The following is a 16,702-nucleotide window of genomic DNA, read 5'->3' as shown; positions in this document are numbered from 1 at the left end:
AAGTCTCTAGATCTTGATTAACTCTCTCGGTGGAGCCGTTGCTTTGCGGATGGTAGGACGTGGAAAAGTTTAACTTCACTTGAAGAACAGAACACAAAGGGCCTGATTCAGAGCCGCTCGTAAGCGGCAGTATGCTCGTTCTGAGCTTCTGCGCATGCGTACGGTTTATAATACGCATGCGCGAACCAGTCAGTGCGGCTGAAAATCGTTTGTTCGCTATATAGCGAATGCCTGCTACTTTGAGTGACAGGATGAGGCGTATGTGGGTGGTAACAGGGGAAGGTGCTTGAAAACGGGGAGTGGAATTAAGAACGCAGGCGTGCTTAGAGGTCAAAACAGGCGTTTTATGGGTGTGTATAATTAAAACAGCAGCGTCATTGACCACGTCACTGGGTTATTTTATAGCCCGAACTGCTCGCAAAATTGTGGTAGCAAAAACCAACCACAAGAATAGCGAGCAGCTCATACTCTGGTCGATGTACTCGATTAATCTAATAAATAGCGGACATGACGTAGGATGCGAGCGGCCAGGGGGTGTATTTTTCAAATAAACGGCCGCAAGTTTTGTTCGCTCGTTCAGACATGGAGGCGTGAACAGACCGCAAAGAGCGAACGGATCATTTGAATAGCCACCTCCTTTTTCTGAACGAGTGAGCGCGAATTGCGTCCGGCTCTGAATCAGGCCCAAAGCCCTCCAGAATTTTGCAGTAAACTGCACACCATGGTCAGTGACAATTTCAGCAGGAAGGCCATGTAGACGAAATATTTGTTGGACAAACAACTGTGCCAGGTCAGGGGCAGAAGGTAACTTCTTCAACGGTATATAGTGGACCATCTTAGAAAATCGGTCTATTACAACCCAGATAGTGTTGAAACCTTGAGAGACTGGCAGGTCTGTGACGAAATCCATGGAGAGATGCGTCCATGGACGTGATGGAGTAGGTAATGGAAGCAATTCCCCAGCTGGAGCTTGTCGTGATGATTTATGCTGGGCACAGGAGGAGCAGGAAGAGATGAACTCCATTATATCTGCCTTCATAGAAGGCCACCAATAGTGTCTTTTCAGGAACTCCAAGGTCTTCCGAGTGCCTGAGTGCCCTGCGAAGCGAGAGGAATGTGCCCAAGTGAGAAGCTGCTTCCTTAATTCCGGAGCCACAAATGATTTTCCCGTAGGAGGCTGAACTTGTAATGCGGTGAAAACTCTTGATTCCAAGACAGAGGTATTGCTTTGATTTTCAGATTGATCATCACAGAGGAGAGATCTCGATAGGGCATCAGCCTTCTGATTAAGTGCTCCAGACCGGAAGGTCAGGGTGAACTGAAACCTGGCAAAGAATATTGCCCAGCGGGCCAAACGAGGACTCACACATTGGAGGTTTTTGAGAAATAGGAGATTTCTATGATCCGTAAATACAGTAAATGGAAACTTGGCGCCTTCTAGCAAATATCTCCATTCCTTCAACGCCAACTTTACAGCTAGTAGTTCTTGCTCACCTATGGCGTAGTTCCTTTCGGCAGGTGAGAATTTTTTCGAAAAGAACCCACACGGATGGACGCGGTTGTCCTCATAACGTTGAGACAAGACTGCTCCCAAAGCTTCAGATGATGCGTCTACTTCCAACAAAAAAGGCCTGTCCAGATCTGGTTGTCGAAGAACTGGTGCTGAGATAAAGACCTGTTTTAGAAGATGAAAGGCAGACTCCGCCTCAGGTAACCATTGGGCAGGATTATCACCTTTGCGGGTCAAGGCTGTAATGGGAGACAGCAGTGTAGAAAATCCCTTAATGAAGCGTCTATAATAATTGGCGAAGCCCAACAATCTCTGGATGGCCTTCAGTGTCTGAGGTCGGGTCCAATCCAGAATTGCTTGTACCTTCTTGGGGTCCATTTCTAAACTGGAGCCAGATATTACATAGCCGAGAAAAGGTACACTGGGCACTCCAAAGACGCACTTCTCCAGTTTGCAGTAAAGGTGGTTTTCTCTCAAACGATTCAGAACTTCTTTAACATGTTCTTGATGTTTAGCCACAGAGGGTGAAAAAATCAGTATGTCATCCAGATAGACAACAACCGAAACATATAACAGATCCCGGAAAATCTCATTAACGAAACTTTGAAAGACAGCAGGGGCATTACACAATCCAAAAGGCATTACTAAATATTCGAAATGTCCATCTCTGGTATTAAAAGCGGTCTTCCATTCATCGCCAGCTCGGATACGAATGAGGTTGTAAGCCCCTCTCAGATCTAATTTAGAGAAAATTACAGAGCCCTTGACCCTATCAAACAACTCAGTAACCAGGGGAAGGGGGTATTGATTCTTTACAGTAATGTCATTAAGGCCTCGATAATCGATACATGGTCTTAGACCACCGTCCTTCTTGCCAACGAAGAAAAACCCAGCTCCGGCAGGTGAAGTAGAGGGGTGAATGAACCCCTTTGCCAGGTTGTCCCAGATGTACTCGGTCATGGCTTGAGTCTCAGGCAAGGACAGCGGATAGGTACGACCACGAGGTGGTATCTTATCAGGTATCAATTCAATTGGACAGTCCCATTCCCTATGAGGGGGTAAGATATTTGCTTGTTGCTCAGAGAACACGTCGGCGAACATCTGATATTCCTTGGGAATGGCAGAAGAAACTAATGGAACTGTCTTTCTCACAGGTCGAATTTTTGGAAGACAGGATTTCTGACAGTCCATACCCCATGACAGAATCTGCATAGAACTCCAATCAATCCTGGGATTATGTTGACGTAACCAGGGTAGACCAAGAACAATTTCTTGAGAGGCCTCTGATATCACCAGGAATTTTAAGGACTCAGAATGAAGTGCCCCAATTCGGACCAATACTGGTTGAGTCTCTTTGGTGACTATCCCGTTAGTTAGAGGGCGTCCGTCTATAGAGGTCAGAGAGATGGCATGGTTGAGAGACAAACAAGGAATCTGAAATTTATCTATGAAACTAGACGTTATGAAATTTCCGGCTGCTCCCGAGTCAAGTAGAGCAGTAGCAAAGACAGGTTTGGGTTTAAGATCCAAAGCTAGGGTAATCGTGAAATCTTTAATTTTTGGAGACGGGCTCATAACTCCTAACTTGATGTCTCCAGGGTCAGTTAGGATTTGGCATTTCCCGGTTTACGGGGGCAGGAGATCAGCAGGTGACCGGACTCTCCGCAGTACAGACAGAGGTTCTTTTGCATTCTTCTCTGACGTTCTTCTTTGGAGAGGTGTGTGTGATCCACCTGCATAGGCTCCTCTTCAGTAGGAGAAGGAATGGGACGGGTAGAAATGGAGGGGGTAAATGACCTTTGCCGGTCAGTTCTGTGTTTTTCAGCCTGACGTTCCCTAAAGCGTAGGTCAACTTTGATACACAACGAAATCATGTCGTTCAGATTAGTAGGAAGCTCTCGAGTGACTAGATCATCCTTTAGTCGGTCTGACAACCCATGCCAGAAGGCCGAGGTGAGGGCTTCCTCATTCCATTTGAGCTCTGATGCTAACATTTGAAATTGCACGGCATATTGACTGACAGGGCGGACCCCTTGTCTCAGTGTCATGATGTTTGATGATGCTGATACAGTACGCCCAGGTTCATCGAAAATCCTCCTGAAGGATGACACAAAGCCTGCGTAATTATCCAGCAGCGGATCTGAGCGCTCCCAGAGTGGGGAAGCCCATTCCAAGGCCTGGCCGGATAACAAAGAGACTATATAAGCCACTTTAGTTCTTGCAGTTAGAAAGTTGTCAGGCTGCAGGGTAAAATGTATGTCACACTGATTTAGGAATCCTCGGCAGAGTTTAGGGTTGCCGTCAAATTTACTTGGTAAAGGAAGATGTAAGCGGGGAGATGATCTGCCTCCTGTATTCCCAGACGCAGAAGCGGATATAGATGCTGGTACTCCAGGGGTAGAAAAGGAAGTTTGCAAACTATACTGTCGCTTGGACATCTCTTGCAGAAATTGAGCCATCTGATGCTGCATGTTTTCCAGATTCTCTAAACGACCAGAAATGCACCGGAACAAATCCACTCATGACTCCTGATCCGTAGCCGGCTCCATGTGGCCAGTGCAAACTGTTATGTTCTGGGTTGCTTGTGGACCAGGGGTGGTAGCAGGAGCAATCACAGAAGCGGATTTGAAAATAAAACTAGGATTTTTAATAAGGGCTTGAGTAGACATATAATGTGGCAGTAAACGAAAGTCCAGGAACATATAAATGTGCACAAGAGTTCTGTGGTGGGAGTAATAGGTTAATGTCCAAGAAAAGCAATTAGAGCTGTCCAGGTGTGCAGGTAGTGAAACTGAAAATAATCAAGCCAGGTTTGCAGGTAGTGAACAGAAAATAATCAAGCCAGGTTTGCAGGTAGTGAACTGAAGCGCAGGATGTCAGCAGGCTCAGGCACTCAGGTATGGGCAAGGGTGGTGGAGGTAGCGGGTAGTCCAGTGGAAACTAAGAGCTGACAGGCAGACTGGCAGACAGCGAATTCACAGGAACAGGAAAGCACAGAGAACTCCCTCTCAGCTAGGCTGAGATACACGTTGCACTGGCAAAGAAGGAAAGCACTGACCCTTCCTAAATACCCCATGCCGTGCTGTCACTGGCTGGAGGGATCACGTGACTCACCAGGATTGGCCAGCCGCATCACATGGCCAGAAGGCAAGATGGTGGCGCCCATGCCAAACGGAATGGAGACGCCGCCAGGCCTTACCAGCGCAGAGTGAGAACAGGCCCGCACAACAACGCGCGCAGCCAAAGCCCTCCGCCAGACACCAGCTCCGCCACCAGACAGCCTGCGCCACAATGACCTCACAGGTAACACTCGCCTAGCGCCATGCTGAAATACCCTGGCCGTGACAGATACATTGTAGAGTTTTTATTGTAAAAGTTTTCCCTGTGAGTAGTAAACTCCACACTCAGACTTGAACACAATAATATCTTGTTTTATATTTATAGCTCTTCCTTTACATTAAAGATATATGTTTGTAAACTGAAACACTTCTAGAGAAATATAGCAGAAGTAGTCCATTTAAAAATACTCTTTTAATATATATTCTTTGCACACATTACATTGTTTATAACTATACATTATTTTACCTTTATGTATTCATCTTACTGAAAGCCCGAAGCATTTTCCTTTGTTGAAGTTAAACTAAATATATGCAGGCAAAGAAAATCCAGTCTCTCTCATTGTTTTATTCTCAATAAAAGGTAATTTATTATTTATTATGATACTTGTGTTGTCTCCTCAATAGTTCATCTTATTGCAGTCTTCACATTTAAAAGGGTTATCTTTTCAGGAGGGTCATCTATGGTCTTCTAGTTAGCCAAAACTATAGTTGAAAATGTGCACTCACCTTTTTGGTGCTCGTGTATCTTGGCATCAATATTCCTAAAAGTCTATGTAGCCATACCAAAGCTAGCTAAAGCTTATGTGTCCAAATCAGAGCTGAACATCTTCTCTACGTTAAAAATCATCTCCTCCCCTCACGTCACCCCTCAAGTCACCAACACCATAGTGATGTCCACTGACCATCCATGATTAGCCATTTATGGCTGGCGGTTTTGCCATCGATGACGGAGGTCTGACGGTTCTCCGTCATTGATGGCAAACTAACACCAATGTTGTTTTTTCTTGGCCTGCCGACGCTTGGTCCCACCCCCATAGAGTTACTTAGCTGATTCTTCCTTCGCTGATTAATCTGCCGTCTTTCTCTGACTGACAGCAGGGGTGCCCATCGAAGATTTAAACCACTGATGGTTTCATATCAATGGGTAAATGCCATCAATGTATAACACAGATGGTACCATCGATGGTAGACCCATTGATGGCCATCCATACAACACCACAGTTTCCTCAGTCTTCACCATCCTTGGCTTATACTAGTGCCCTCTGCTTTACTCCTCACATCACATTGCTCTCACTATCCTGTCATCTCCTACTTCAATATATAGCTTCCTAAAGATGCAACCAAAACTTTTAAAAATCTTTCTGAATCCAATTAAAATTTCTCACCCTCGCCTTCAAAGGCCTCTATGGCATCGCTCCTTAATACATCTCAAACCTCATCTCGAAATACACTGCCTTAGCTGTGAATCTGGCTTGTGCCTTCTCCCTCTACAGTAACCACCGTCCACTCACTCCTATTCACTCACTTGATCAGACTGTGCCCAAGCCGTTAAAACCTCTCTGGAACACTCCCACTGCTACACCCCTATTTCTGTCACTATATACACTTTGTGTCACATTCGCTCCACTTGTCCTAGCTCTGCCCTATTGCCCATAGCCCATCTCCAGGGTAGGACTTCCCCCACCCTTTGTTTTTACATCTGCACTATTATGTCTACCATGTCCCTGAGTTATGTTTGCCTGTTTATTACAGTGTTCTTTCATATACACAAGTTGGAGATTCACATCAGAATTCAGCCTGTCCATTCACTAGGAACTAGTGACATTATGACATTAGTGACTTCACTGTGAGTTGGCAATGTGCACTGTTTAATGTACAGTTCTTCAAATATAAGATGGCAGAGGTGTATCTATAATGGGTGGATTATGGCCCTCATTCAGAGCCGTACGCTCTGAGCAGAGCGCACGCTCTGAATGAGGGCCGGCCTCCATAATTATGGAGCGTCCTCCTGGACGCTCGTATAGCTGTGGGTCACCACCCACAGCCTATACGAGTGTGCAGTTTGATGGCCGCGATGGTCTTGACCATCGCGACCATCGCCACTGCGAGCCGGAGCCTGCGGTTGAGGTTTTCAACCCCAAGGCCCAGAGTGATTTTGGCTCTATCAGAGCCAAAATCACTCCCACTGACATCACTAGTGATGTCAGTGGGCCGGCTTCTGACGGTAGGCGTTGCCTTGGGAACGCCCCCGTCAGGGAGGCATGCCCCCGGCACGCCCACCAAAGGGGGCGTGCTGTTAATCAACATCGACAGCAAAGTCCTTCGCTCGTCGCGTCTGGCGCATGCGCACGACGGAGCTCCCGCCGTCGTGCGCATGCGCAGTGCACAACATCGACCCACTTGCGAGCGGACAGCCGCTCGCGAGTGGTTCTGAATCAGGCCCTATGTTTGGTGCACACAGGCTCCTGAGTCTCAGGGGGCCCTCACACTGAACTCATTGCAGTTAATAACCCATCATCTGCCAGCTCCGTTATTTTGTGATTTCGTCTAAAATATGATACCAGCGCAGAATATAACAAAGGCTGCGCCATTGTGCCATCCTCTTCGCATGCACTGGTGCCGTATCCTCTTGGTGAGTGGGCCCATGGAAAATGTGCACATGGATCGTCTCCTGTCTTACACTAACTCAGCAAGTATGATGCAGAGGGAAAATATAGATGACATAGTGGATTCCAGCCACGCATAGGAGCAAATATATAATCCCTTTGGTTTTGTCTGTATGTTATAAGAGTTTTGTGTTGTTGATGTAATGTCCTCCAGTGAGTGTGCGCCACATAACTACCACATAACAGATGTGTCCTCATTCACCTGGTATTTTTGCACCATATAGTGTGACTTAGACGCTCCACCACGGGTAGCGATTTGTACTGTTTCCTAATTGCATCTTATTTACATTTTAGCCGCATACAGAGTAACTCACAATGTACCAGACACACTAGATTAGTACTTTTGTGGCAAAGGAATTGGTATAAAGTCACAAATTACGCTTAATGATACCTGGCTCGAGCCATGTCGCCGGTCACGCATATCGGAACGCTGCCTTCTGCCTTTTTACTGTGTTGCATACAGTGCATGCCAGTGTCAGTAGTCAGTGTACCCTTACATTGTACTTTTGTCTCATTAGAAATGAGAATAAGATACATATTTTGATAAAAAGTTTCAAGCAGGATGCTTGGTGCCAGTGGTGTCCCTCCCCTCACGGCCAAATCCCCGTCACCGACTCATCGTGCTGCTTATCACTGGGAGGCAGGGGGAGGGGGTGCCGGGGGTGCGGACTGTGCAGTGGCGGCCGGCTCCCTCACCGTGTCAGGAGCAGAGTGCTGCACTTAATTACACAGTGCAGCGCCCGGCTCCTGTCACTGAGGGGGAGTCTGCACCTTGGTGTCACCCCTCGGTGGGCGACACCCGGGTGCAGCCCGCACCCCCCTTGTGATGCCACTGCTTGGTGCCGCTAAGCAGCAAAGTCCATAGTGTGGTAAAAGGGGCTATTTTGCACGATTTCCGCAAAGGTGTATGTGAACACATCTGTACATAGCTCGCCACGTTATAATACAAACAAGTTGCATGTATTAAATTTGTTTTCTGTAGGGGTGACACCACAGCATGCTTGCCGGCATTCTGGCTGCCCCCTCCGGGAGGGAGCAGTCAGGTCGGCATAATGGGGGGGGCAGGGCCGGCACAGTGAGGTACAGCCGGGGCGTGCCCCCGCTAGACAATGCTGAGATTACCGGCATTGTGAAGCAGTGGGCGGGGTCACAATGACGTGATTCAGCGCGAATCGCGTCATCGCTGCAGGGGGTTGTTTTATAATTGCGGGGGCCTGGAGTGGTTGGCGGCTGGCTGGGAGGCTTGCCTGCTTTTCCGGGGGGCCAGAAGCGCCACCTGATTTTCACGGAGGCTCCCCACCAAATCGGGAGGGTAGGCAGGTATGCACCACGGTCTTATCACATCAGTTTGACAGGAGACTCAGATTTAGGTGCTTGTTGTCCTAGTTCCTCCGACATCTAACTTCCCTATACAAGAGGATACAGGACTTGCCTGAGCTGAAAGATTAGTTTATATTCATTGTCAATTAGAACAAGTGGAATATTGCATACTATGTTTGTCCATTTTTTATAATTGTTTTTTTTTTTTTTCTCTTTTTCTCTTCAATATTGGCCAATTTTATTATTATTTTAAATATTGTATTAATAAACATGTATATTACATATTAAAATTATTGTGTGGATTATCCTATTGATTGCAGCGCTATCTGTTATTTTTGCTATTTTACAATTGTATGTTTACAAAAGGTCTATTTTAATCGATTTCAATCGATAAACATCGGTGTTGTGTTTCTGGGTCTAAATCAAACATTTACGAACAGATCAATTTAGCTTTGTTTGTTAAAGTGTTAATAAATGTGTGATTTAGCCCCAGAAACACAACATCAATGTTGATCGATTGAGATCGGTTTGAAATCGATTAAAATCGACGTTTAGTAAATATACCCCCTGGAGTCTCAAAATAACATGTACCAAAGGGTGAAGAACAAAGCTCTCTTCATCTCAATATCTTCAACTCTGGATAAAGTAGTCCCTACTTTTATCCTTTTCTAGCCCACGAATCCCTCTTCTGTTGTGTAGTTCTATTCCAAACTCTGTTACCAACTGTTTTGCCTCTGTACTTTCTCTTTAAACTCCAGCCCTAACCTCATTCCCACACCTGCTGCCTGCGTTTCTGCACCCCTTGCGTTGATTACCCGAGGAGGATATTTCACCCACATACTTCATGTTCACTGGCAGCAAAACATATTCATCCCTGGTGTTCAGAGGTGTAGACTAATATACCAGGCTCGTTAACTTACTAATTCAATACACATTGCTTCTTTTCTGTTTTAGACGCCACGCTAGGTTTCTATTCCATATCTTCCCACACTCTTATACACACTCTGTGCGGCTTTGTAGCCCACATCAATAGCCTGGTGAGTTCTAGTTACTGACAAATTGTTGCATTTCCATTAGAATCTGCCCTCCTGCATTAAACCACTTCAGTTGCTTTTTCCTAAAACTATACATGCACGCACTTAAAACTATTTTCTCATTGTCTAATGGAGACAAGCATGACTAAAGTTATATTAATATTGTTCTTCAAAGCTTCCCATGCAGCTGCTAAGACAAAATATGTAGGCAGTGATCTACACAAGTCCAAAGTATCATGAAAAGAATATTTATCTTGCTATTTATTATTAACTCTTTACAATCTAAAAGAGAATGCAGCAACTTTATCACCCCAGAGTCAAGGGGGTATATTTACTAAAGAGAGAGTTTTTAGAAGTGGAGAAGTTGCCCATAGCAACCAATCAGATGCTACTTAACATTTAACTAGCACCTTCTAGAAGATAATAGCTAGAATCTGATTGGTTCCTATGGGCAACATTTCCAAGTCTAAAAACTCTCACTTTAGTAAATTTACCCCAAAGGTGGGAAGGGGCAAGACTGCCTGCAGTGCTTAGGACAGAGGTTCCCAAGCTCGGTCCTCAATGCACCATAACAGTCCAGGTTTTAAGGCTATCCTTACTTGATCACAGGCGGCTTAATTAGTACCTCAGTCAATTTGATTTAACCACCTGTGCTCAAACCAGACAATACAAAGTGGCAAATACAGCACGGCATGGCATTCAGTGAAATGCTGAAGCAAAAAATGAAAAATCAAACATTTTATTGGTGGAATTTTAAATTTCTGCAAATGGTAAACGCATAAATGAAATAGCACCTAGTAAATGATCCCCTGCTGATCCTGCTTCAGTATACCACAGGTTCTCAAACTCGGTCCTCAGGACCCCAAACAGTGCATGTTTTCCATGTCTCCTTACAGAATCGCAAGTGAAATAATTAGCTCCATCTGTGAAAATTTTAAAATGTGTCAGTGAGTAATGAATACACCTGTGCACCTGCTGGGTGACCTGGAAAACGTGACCTGTGTGGGGTCCTGAGGACCGAGTTTGAGAACCACTGTGCTATACTACCATCTGAATGTTTTATTGCTGAGCAGTCTTTTTCCTAGGTTTTCATACATGCCGTTATCAGTGTGTTCTTCTGCAGGCCCTGTGCTAGGTGCAGAAGATATAATGCCAAACAGACATATACTGTATTTGCTTATTGCTTTTGTATATGGGTAACATTTATGTGCACACGTCCTTACTGAACCCTGAGCAATGCCCCTTCATGCCCCTCTGCCCATAAATGTATATACAGTATATGTACAGAAGCGTTTGCCTCTGCATTCTCCGGCTGCGTGCTCTAATTCGTTATGCAAACGGTTGTAGGTTCAACTCTGTACTAGAATCTCCCTGCCATCTTCCACTCTAGAAGAGTGACCCAGATTCAGCACTCTATAACCTCTTACAAGTGACTGTCCTAGGAGTCCCTATAATCCCTTTAGTATGATCATCTGACACGAACATAAGCATTCTTACCGTACACGGCCAATGAAAAACATTTTAAAACATACAGATGTGCCCACATACATCTATCCTCCGTGCGTTACAAGTCGCGCCACACATAACGCGGGAGCTCAGTGTGACTCGGTAGCGCTGTGTATTTCCGTGCGTACTTTCAAATGCATCTTATTCGCACAGCGATGCCAATCGATAGCACAAGCAGCTTCTACTGATTAAAATGATATGCAGCATGCCTATGTTCTGTGAGCGAGTGCGGGTGTATCTGCATGTGACATGCTACATTACAGTGTCAGCAGCTGTGACACGGCAAGCAGATACACCCGCAGACGCACAGAGAACATATTCGTTCTCAGTGCGAATAAGACTCATTTGAAGTAAAAAGATGCACGAAAAGCCGCTTGGCGCTGAGTCATGCCACGGCGTGGCATGACTAGAAGGGCTGTTTAATGTGCCAGTAGGCTAGATGTATGTGGACCCATCTCTATCACTGGTAAGCGATCTATGATTTCTGACAGAATGACAAATACCCGCTATTTGCACGTTGATCCACATGTAGGGAATAGAATATACAATTTATGTTATTTCACATTTATGCTGTGTGAAGTGTTTTTATAACAGACTTTTTGTCATTTCTTTAATCAGGGAACTGTGTTTTTTTCATCATATTCTGTTTTGTAACAAGATTTATCGTTGGTGCTGGTTACAGGATTGTATGAGCAGCAAGTGTCATTGTAGCTTTTGCAGTATCTATTTAGAGCAGTGGTTCTCAAACTTGGTCCTCAGGACCCCACACACTTCACTTTTTCCAGGTCACCCAGCAGGTGCACAGGTGTATTCATTACTCACTGACACATTTTAAAAGATCCACAGGTGGAGCTAATTATTTAACTTGTGATTCTGGGAGGAGACCTAGAAAACATGCAATGTTTGGGGTCCTGAGGACCGAGTTTGAGAACCTGTGATTTAGAGGTTAAATGAATGACTAACATATTTCATCTCATTGTAGACTGATTTCAACTAGGGATGTGCAGGCTCGGGTAGGTTCGAGTTTGCACGTTGAGTTCGGATTTTTCCCTCCAAAAAAACGGAACTCAGAAAGAGGCTAAACGTCATCTTACATGGACAAACATCATCATTCCTGGACTTTTGGGTAGTGAGACCACACCCCTTCCCTCACGGCCACGCCCCTTCACAGATGGTAACGCCTTTTTTTCTATATGTCTATATATGTGTACTGATATTTAATTACAATATATATCCCTCACTCATCTACAGGGGACACAGATTTCAAAACTGCTGGATTATCCTAATAAATCATCTTTCTTAGTTATCACAGTGTGGTTTCTTACAATATACATTTGTTTCTGACCAACTATCATTTATGTATATGTCGATAACAACAGAGATCTAATTAAAAACTTCTATAGTTCGCCAGATATGTACTGTATGAAGTAATCATATGTGCCTCCCTGTATATTGAATTAGGATTAATTAGAATATTCATTACCCTTAACAGGAGCTGATTACTCATTGAATTTTTATCAATAATAAATAATAATACTCAGTTACACTTCAAAGGACATTTATATTGTTCTTTTTTGTCCTTAGTAGATTTCTATGTTATATCTACACATCACTCTCTGGGGAGGACTTCCTTTTAAAGGTGTATATTAAACGTTAAGTTTTATTCACACTAATCATTCCATCATCATCCATATATAAACAGTTATCTGTCATAAGAGTGCCCCTACAAAGGCATATTTGTCCTTTTCCTCTGCTTCTTGCAGAAAGTACTTTTAAACATAGTAGACTATACTGGTTCATGTGGGCCTATTTGCAATGGAGGCCTGGAGCTACCGCTCCACTCGCCCCATTGTTAATCCCGCCATAGGTTTTGTGATTGTTTGCAGTGTTAGGGAACATGGAAAAGCTTCAGGTGTAAAGCCCTCATTTTTCGAATAGCTTTGTCGAAGTCCTTTAAATGTATATTCTGACTTTGAACTATCATTGAAACTTAATTCTGACCACTTTTCTGGAAGAAACACCAGAGAAAAAGAAGGGCTATTTCCTATGGGATGGAGTCAGAACAGATTTTAGCTCATTTATGGATAATCCGAGCTTGGCCAGGGTAGACAGAGTTAGACCTTGGTGACTGATTAATACTATATGTCCCAACCTATTATACAGTGGACTCCTTTTGACAAAGGTGACAATAACATAGTATGGAACCTCTGCTTTTGTTAAACATGTGCAAGTGTAAGGTGCTATTGAGAGTCCAACCACCATTACAGTCCACTGAAGCAGGTGGTCTCTATTAGAAAGTAGCAAAGATTCCAATGGTTGTGGTAGACTGAGACCAAATGGAAAACCTCCAATAGGTATAATTTGAGGCAAATCTAATTAGTGGCCAAAATAAAAAGGGGATATATGTTAGCCTGTTTATCCTGAACACTTTTTTTAATATATGTATTCAGTGCCTTCACATTTAGCTCTAGATTGAATGACACATGTGACCTCTGTGGGAAATGAATCATGCAGACTTTGGAGGCCATGACTACCAAATAATGTTTCCTCTACTGCTAAGCTATAGACAAGACTTTGCCTAGCAAGGATCTGCAACTCTTTCAGCATATTTTAGAAAGATTAAATGAGGATACTCTGACTGCTTGAAAGCATTTTAGGAGCCACCTGTCTGAGCATGACCTGTGGGGCTTGAATGTAACCCCTGACCTCACCTATGAAATGTGGCCAAAGAGGTCTGCATCTACCAGAATGGACATGTCAAGTGGCCTCAGGGGTAAACTCGTTAGTCCAGCTCTGGTCAACTTGCTCACACTGCTTAGCTTCCCAGGTATGGCAGAATCAATCTTTCTGAACAGAACGTAAAGGGCCAGCAGCACCAGTTATTTAAAAGCTGAATTTACCTTAACATTTGGTTCATTAGGTTGCTTCAAACCTCACCATGTAAACATAAAGAGGTGTCAACTTAAAGACAAATAGTGAGAGTGCATCTGGGAATCCTGTATAACTCTTTAAGGGGCCTATTCAAGATGTTAATTATCGAGGTCTGTACGGACCCCGATAATTAACACACTGACTCGCCGCGGACGCTGGAGCAATTCATAATTTCTCCGGCGCTGAGACAGCTGATTTGAAAATCAACTGCCCCAGCGAACGGCTTCAGCAGTGAATCTTTTCACTGCTCGTGAGAGCAGTGCGCATGCGTGACCTACAGGTCACGCATGCGCACAAGAGCCCCGACATCCGACGGAAGGAGCCGGACAAGGGTGGAGGGATCTGAAAGGATCCCTCTTCGCGACCCGGGACTCCTTCCCATAGGGAAGAAGCGGGTAGCGGCAGCAAACGCCATCTGAAGATGGCGAATGCTACCGCAATCAAGCTCCGAAAAAATAATATTTTCTGAGCTAGATGAATTCTGTCCCCATACTAGTGTATGGGGACAGCGGGCCATTCCGCCAGTGGAAGGTAAGCAGGAGATATCTGTGATACTAGTGTATGGGGACAGCGGGCCATTCCACCAGTGGAAGGTAATCAGAAGATATCTGTGATACTAGTGTATGGGGACAGCGGGCCATTCCGCAAGAGGAAGGCAAGCAGGCGATATCTGTGATACTAGTGTATGGGGACAGTGGGCCATTCCGCAAGAGGAAGGCAAGCAGGCGATATCTGTGATACTAGTGTATGGGGACAGTAGGCCATTCCATAAGAGGAAGGCAAGCAGGCGATATCTGTGATATCTCCTGCTTTACCTTCGTCATGAATGGCCCGAACACTTAATTTTTACAATTACAGGTGAAAATATGTATTTTCACCTGCTTTTGTAAACAGTTAGTGATGATGAATAGGCCCCTAAATCCCTATTATCATTTTTGACTAGGGTTGCTCTGCAGCATGGGTGGGAAACTTCCGCCCCCTCAGCCGCTGCTGAATCACACACCCCGCCACAGCCCTAGCATAGCAAAACTGAGGCAGGGCATGCTGGGATGCACCATCCCACAGCAACTGGAGGGCAGCCTACAGCTCCTTTTGGCAGTGACTTTTACCGCAGACTCTGAGGTAGGAAAAACAAACATTACACTAACCTGATTTTTTAAATAACAGTGTAAAAGACAAATAATTACTGCCAGCACTGTTAGTGGCTCTCCTGTCACAATATGGCAAGACAAGGGAGATCAGCTGTAAGTAATTCCATGCCCCATCAAAATCCCATACTTGTCACTCGGTAGGTTCTCCTTTTGGACAAGAGTGGTGAGGCTATACAAATATTCTGTATTACTGGAGTTTGGTTAGTGGTGTACACAGAGCTATGAAAGTAAGAGCATTGTAGCATACTAGCTTATACTTAATTATTTTCCCTCTGCCTCCACCTCACAACTCTCTTTCTCACCCCCCCCAATCTCTCTTCCCCTGACACTTTCTCCCCACCTCTCTCTTCACCCCTTTTCGCTTTTTTACCATCCCCCCACCGCTCCTTCTCCCTATCCGACTGTCCCTCTCTGTCACTGCCTCTCTCCTGTGTGTCTCTGACACTTGCGGAAGAAATCAGAGGTTATACCAACTGTCACTTTGATTACATAATTTTTATCAGCAGTCGATTTTATTATGTAGATTGCCTCATTTTGTTACAGTGAAAACTATTTTCTGCCACAGTAAAGCACACAAGAAGATGGAGTATAATAATAACTGTGCTTAAGAAAGAAGAGGAAAACAGAAAATAAACTAAAACAAAATGGTCAATTTGTCACAAATGGCCTGCACTTTCCGAAAACACAGATGTGAGTTATGGCATACACTTGTGGTACATTGAGATGGCACACTGGAAGACTGTGGTTTTGGCACAGATGCATGACATACAGGTGACCCAGTAAATACACAGTGATCCACACCACCTCTCACCGTCTCTTCTGTGCAGTTGTCGCAGCCCCGATATGTCCAGTTCATGGAGAACTGTTTGTTGTCCATCCTGTAACATGAGTTGAAGTTGCATGGAAGTCGTATGTCGGATCCATTCAGAGCATAAATAACTGCAGGCACAGTGACCTCCATCCCGGATGCACAAACTGAGCACATACAACCATTAGTGGCGTAAATATATAAGCATATGCATCTTTACATGTGTGTATCTGTAGTGTGTATCTGCAGCTTAGTCAGCAATAGTCCCTTACAGAAGTTTCAGATAAAAGTTTAAGGCTAATGAAGCTCTACATTGATCGGCCAAGTTGTTTGTATTGCAGATTTGCAATACTATCTTCCCTAGTGCTTCTGCAGTTCCATAGAATGTTAGTTAGTAGGGCTCAAGTTCAGACATGTCATGTTTTCCTGGTTTCCCTAATCATGGACGGATGAACTAATGATCTTAGTAAGTAATTATCCTAACTGTTCTTACAGTAATTCCTCAGAACATGACCTGCTGAAGGGCGAAAAGCCTGATCACCCTTTTTCTGTTGTTGTGAGCAATCAGACCTTGGGTGAATTAGAAAAGGGGAGTCCCATTTGGTACCATGGAAGATGTCATGTTTTGAACCCATGACTCATATTATAAACTATTAC

The 16,702-nt window shown here is 44.5% G+C and overlaps 1 protein-coding gene and 1 long non-coding RNA gene across 4 annotated transcripts in view; one reads left to right on the top strand and one right to left on the bottom strand.

Moving 5' to 3' along the window:
* Window positions 1-16,702, top strand: part of LOC148477908 (uncharacterized) — a 73,993-nt gene that overhangs the window by 45,106 nt on the left and 12,185 nt on the right. The window contains exon 4 of one of the 2 annotated variants that reach the window (XR_015872461.1): window positions 12,138-12,399. The exons of the other annotated variant lie outside the window; for it this stretch is intronic. This is a non-coding gene — a long non-coding RNA (uncharacterized LOC148477908). Of the gene's footprint in view, window positions 1-12,137; window positions 12,400-16,702 lie in introns of those variants that run through there. 2 annotated transcript variants of the gene reach the window in all.
* Window positions 1-16,702, bottom strand: part of SCN2B (sodium voltage-gated channel beta subunit 2) — a 43,931-nt gene that overhangs the window by 21,537 nt on the left and 5,692 nt on the right. For both annotated transcript variants that reach the window (XM_088455991.1, XM_088455990.1), the window contains exon 2: window positions 16,049-16,212. In XM_088455991.1, coding sequence (XP_088312117.1) covers window positions 16,049-16,212 — 164 coding nt within the window. The remainder of the gene's footprint in view (window positions 1-16,048; window positions 16,213-16,702) is intronic.

This window comes from Taudactylus pleione, unplaced genomic scaffold, assembly GCF_031769625.1.
Source record: "Taudactylus pleione unplaced genomic scaffold, aTauple2 ptg000683l, whole genome shotgun sequence".
Taxonomy (NCBI): Eukaryota; Metazoa; Chordata; class Amphibia; order Anura; family Myobatrachidae; genus Taudactylus; species Taudactylus pleione.
Note: the sequence above shows the minus strand (reverse complement) of the source record. Positions and strands in the feature narration are given on the sequence as shown.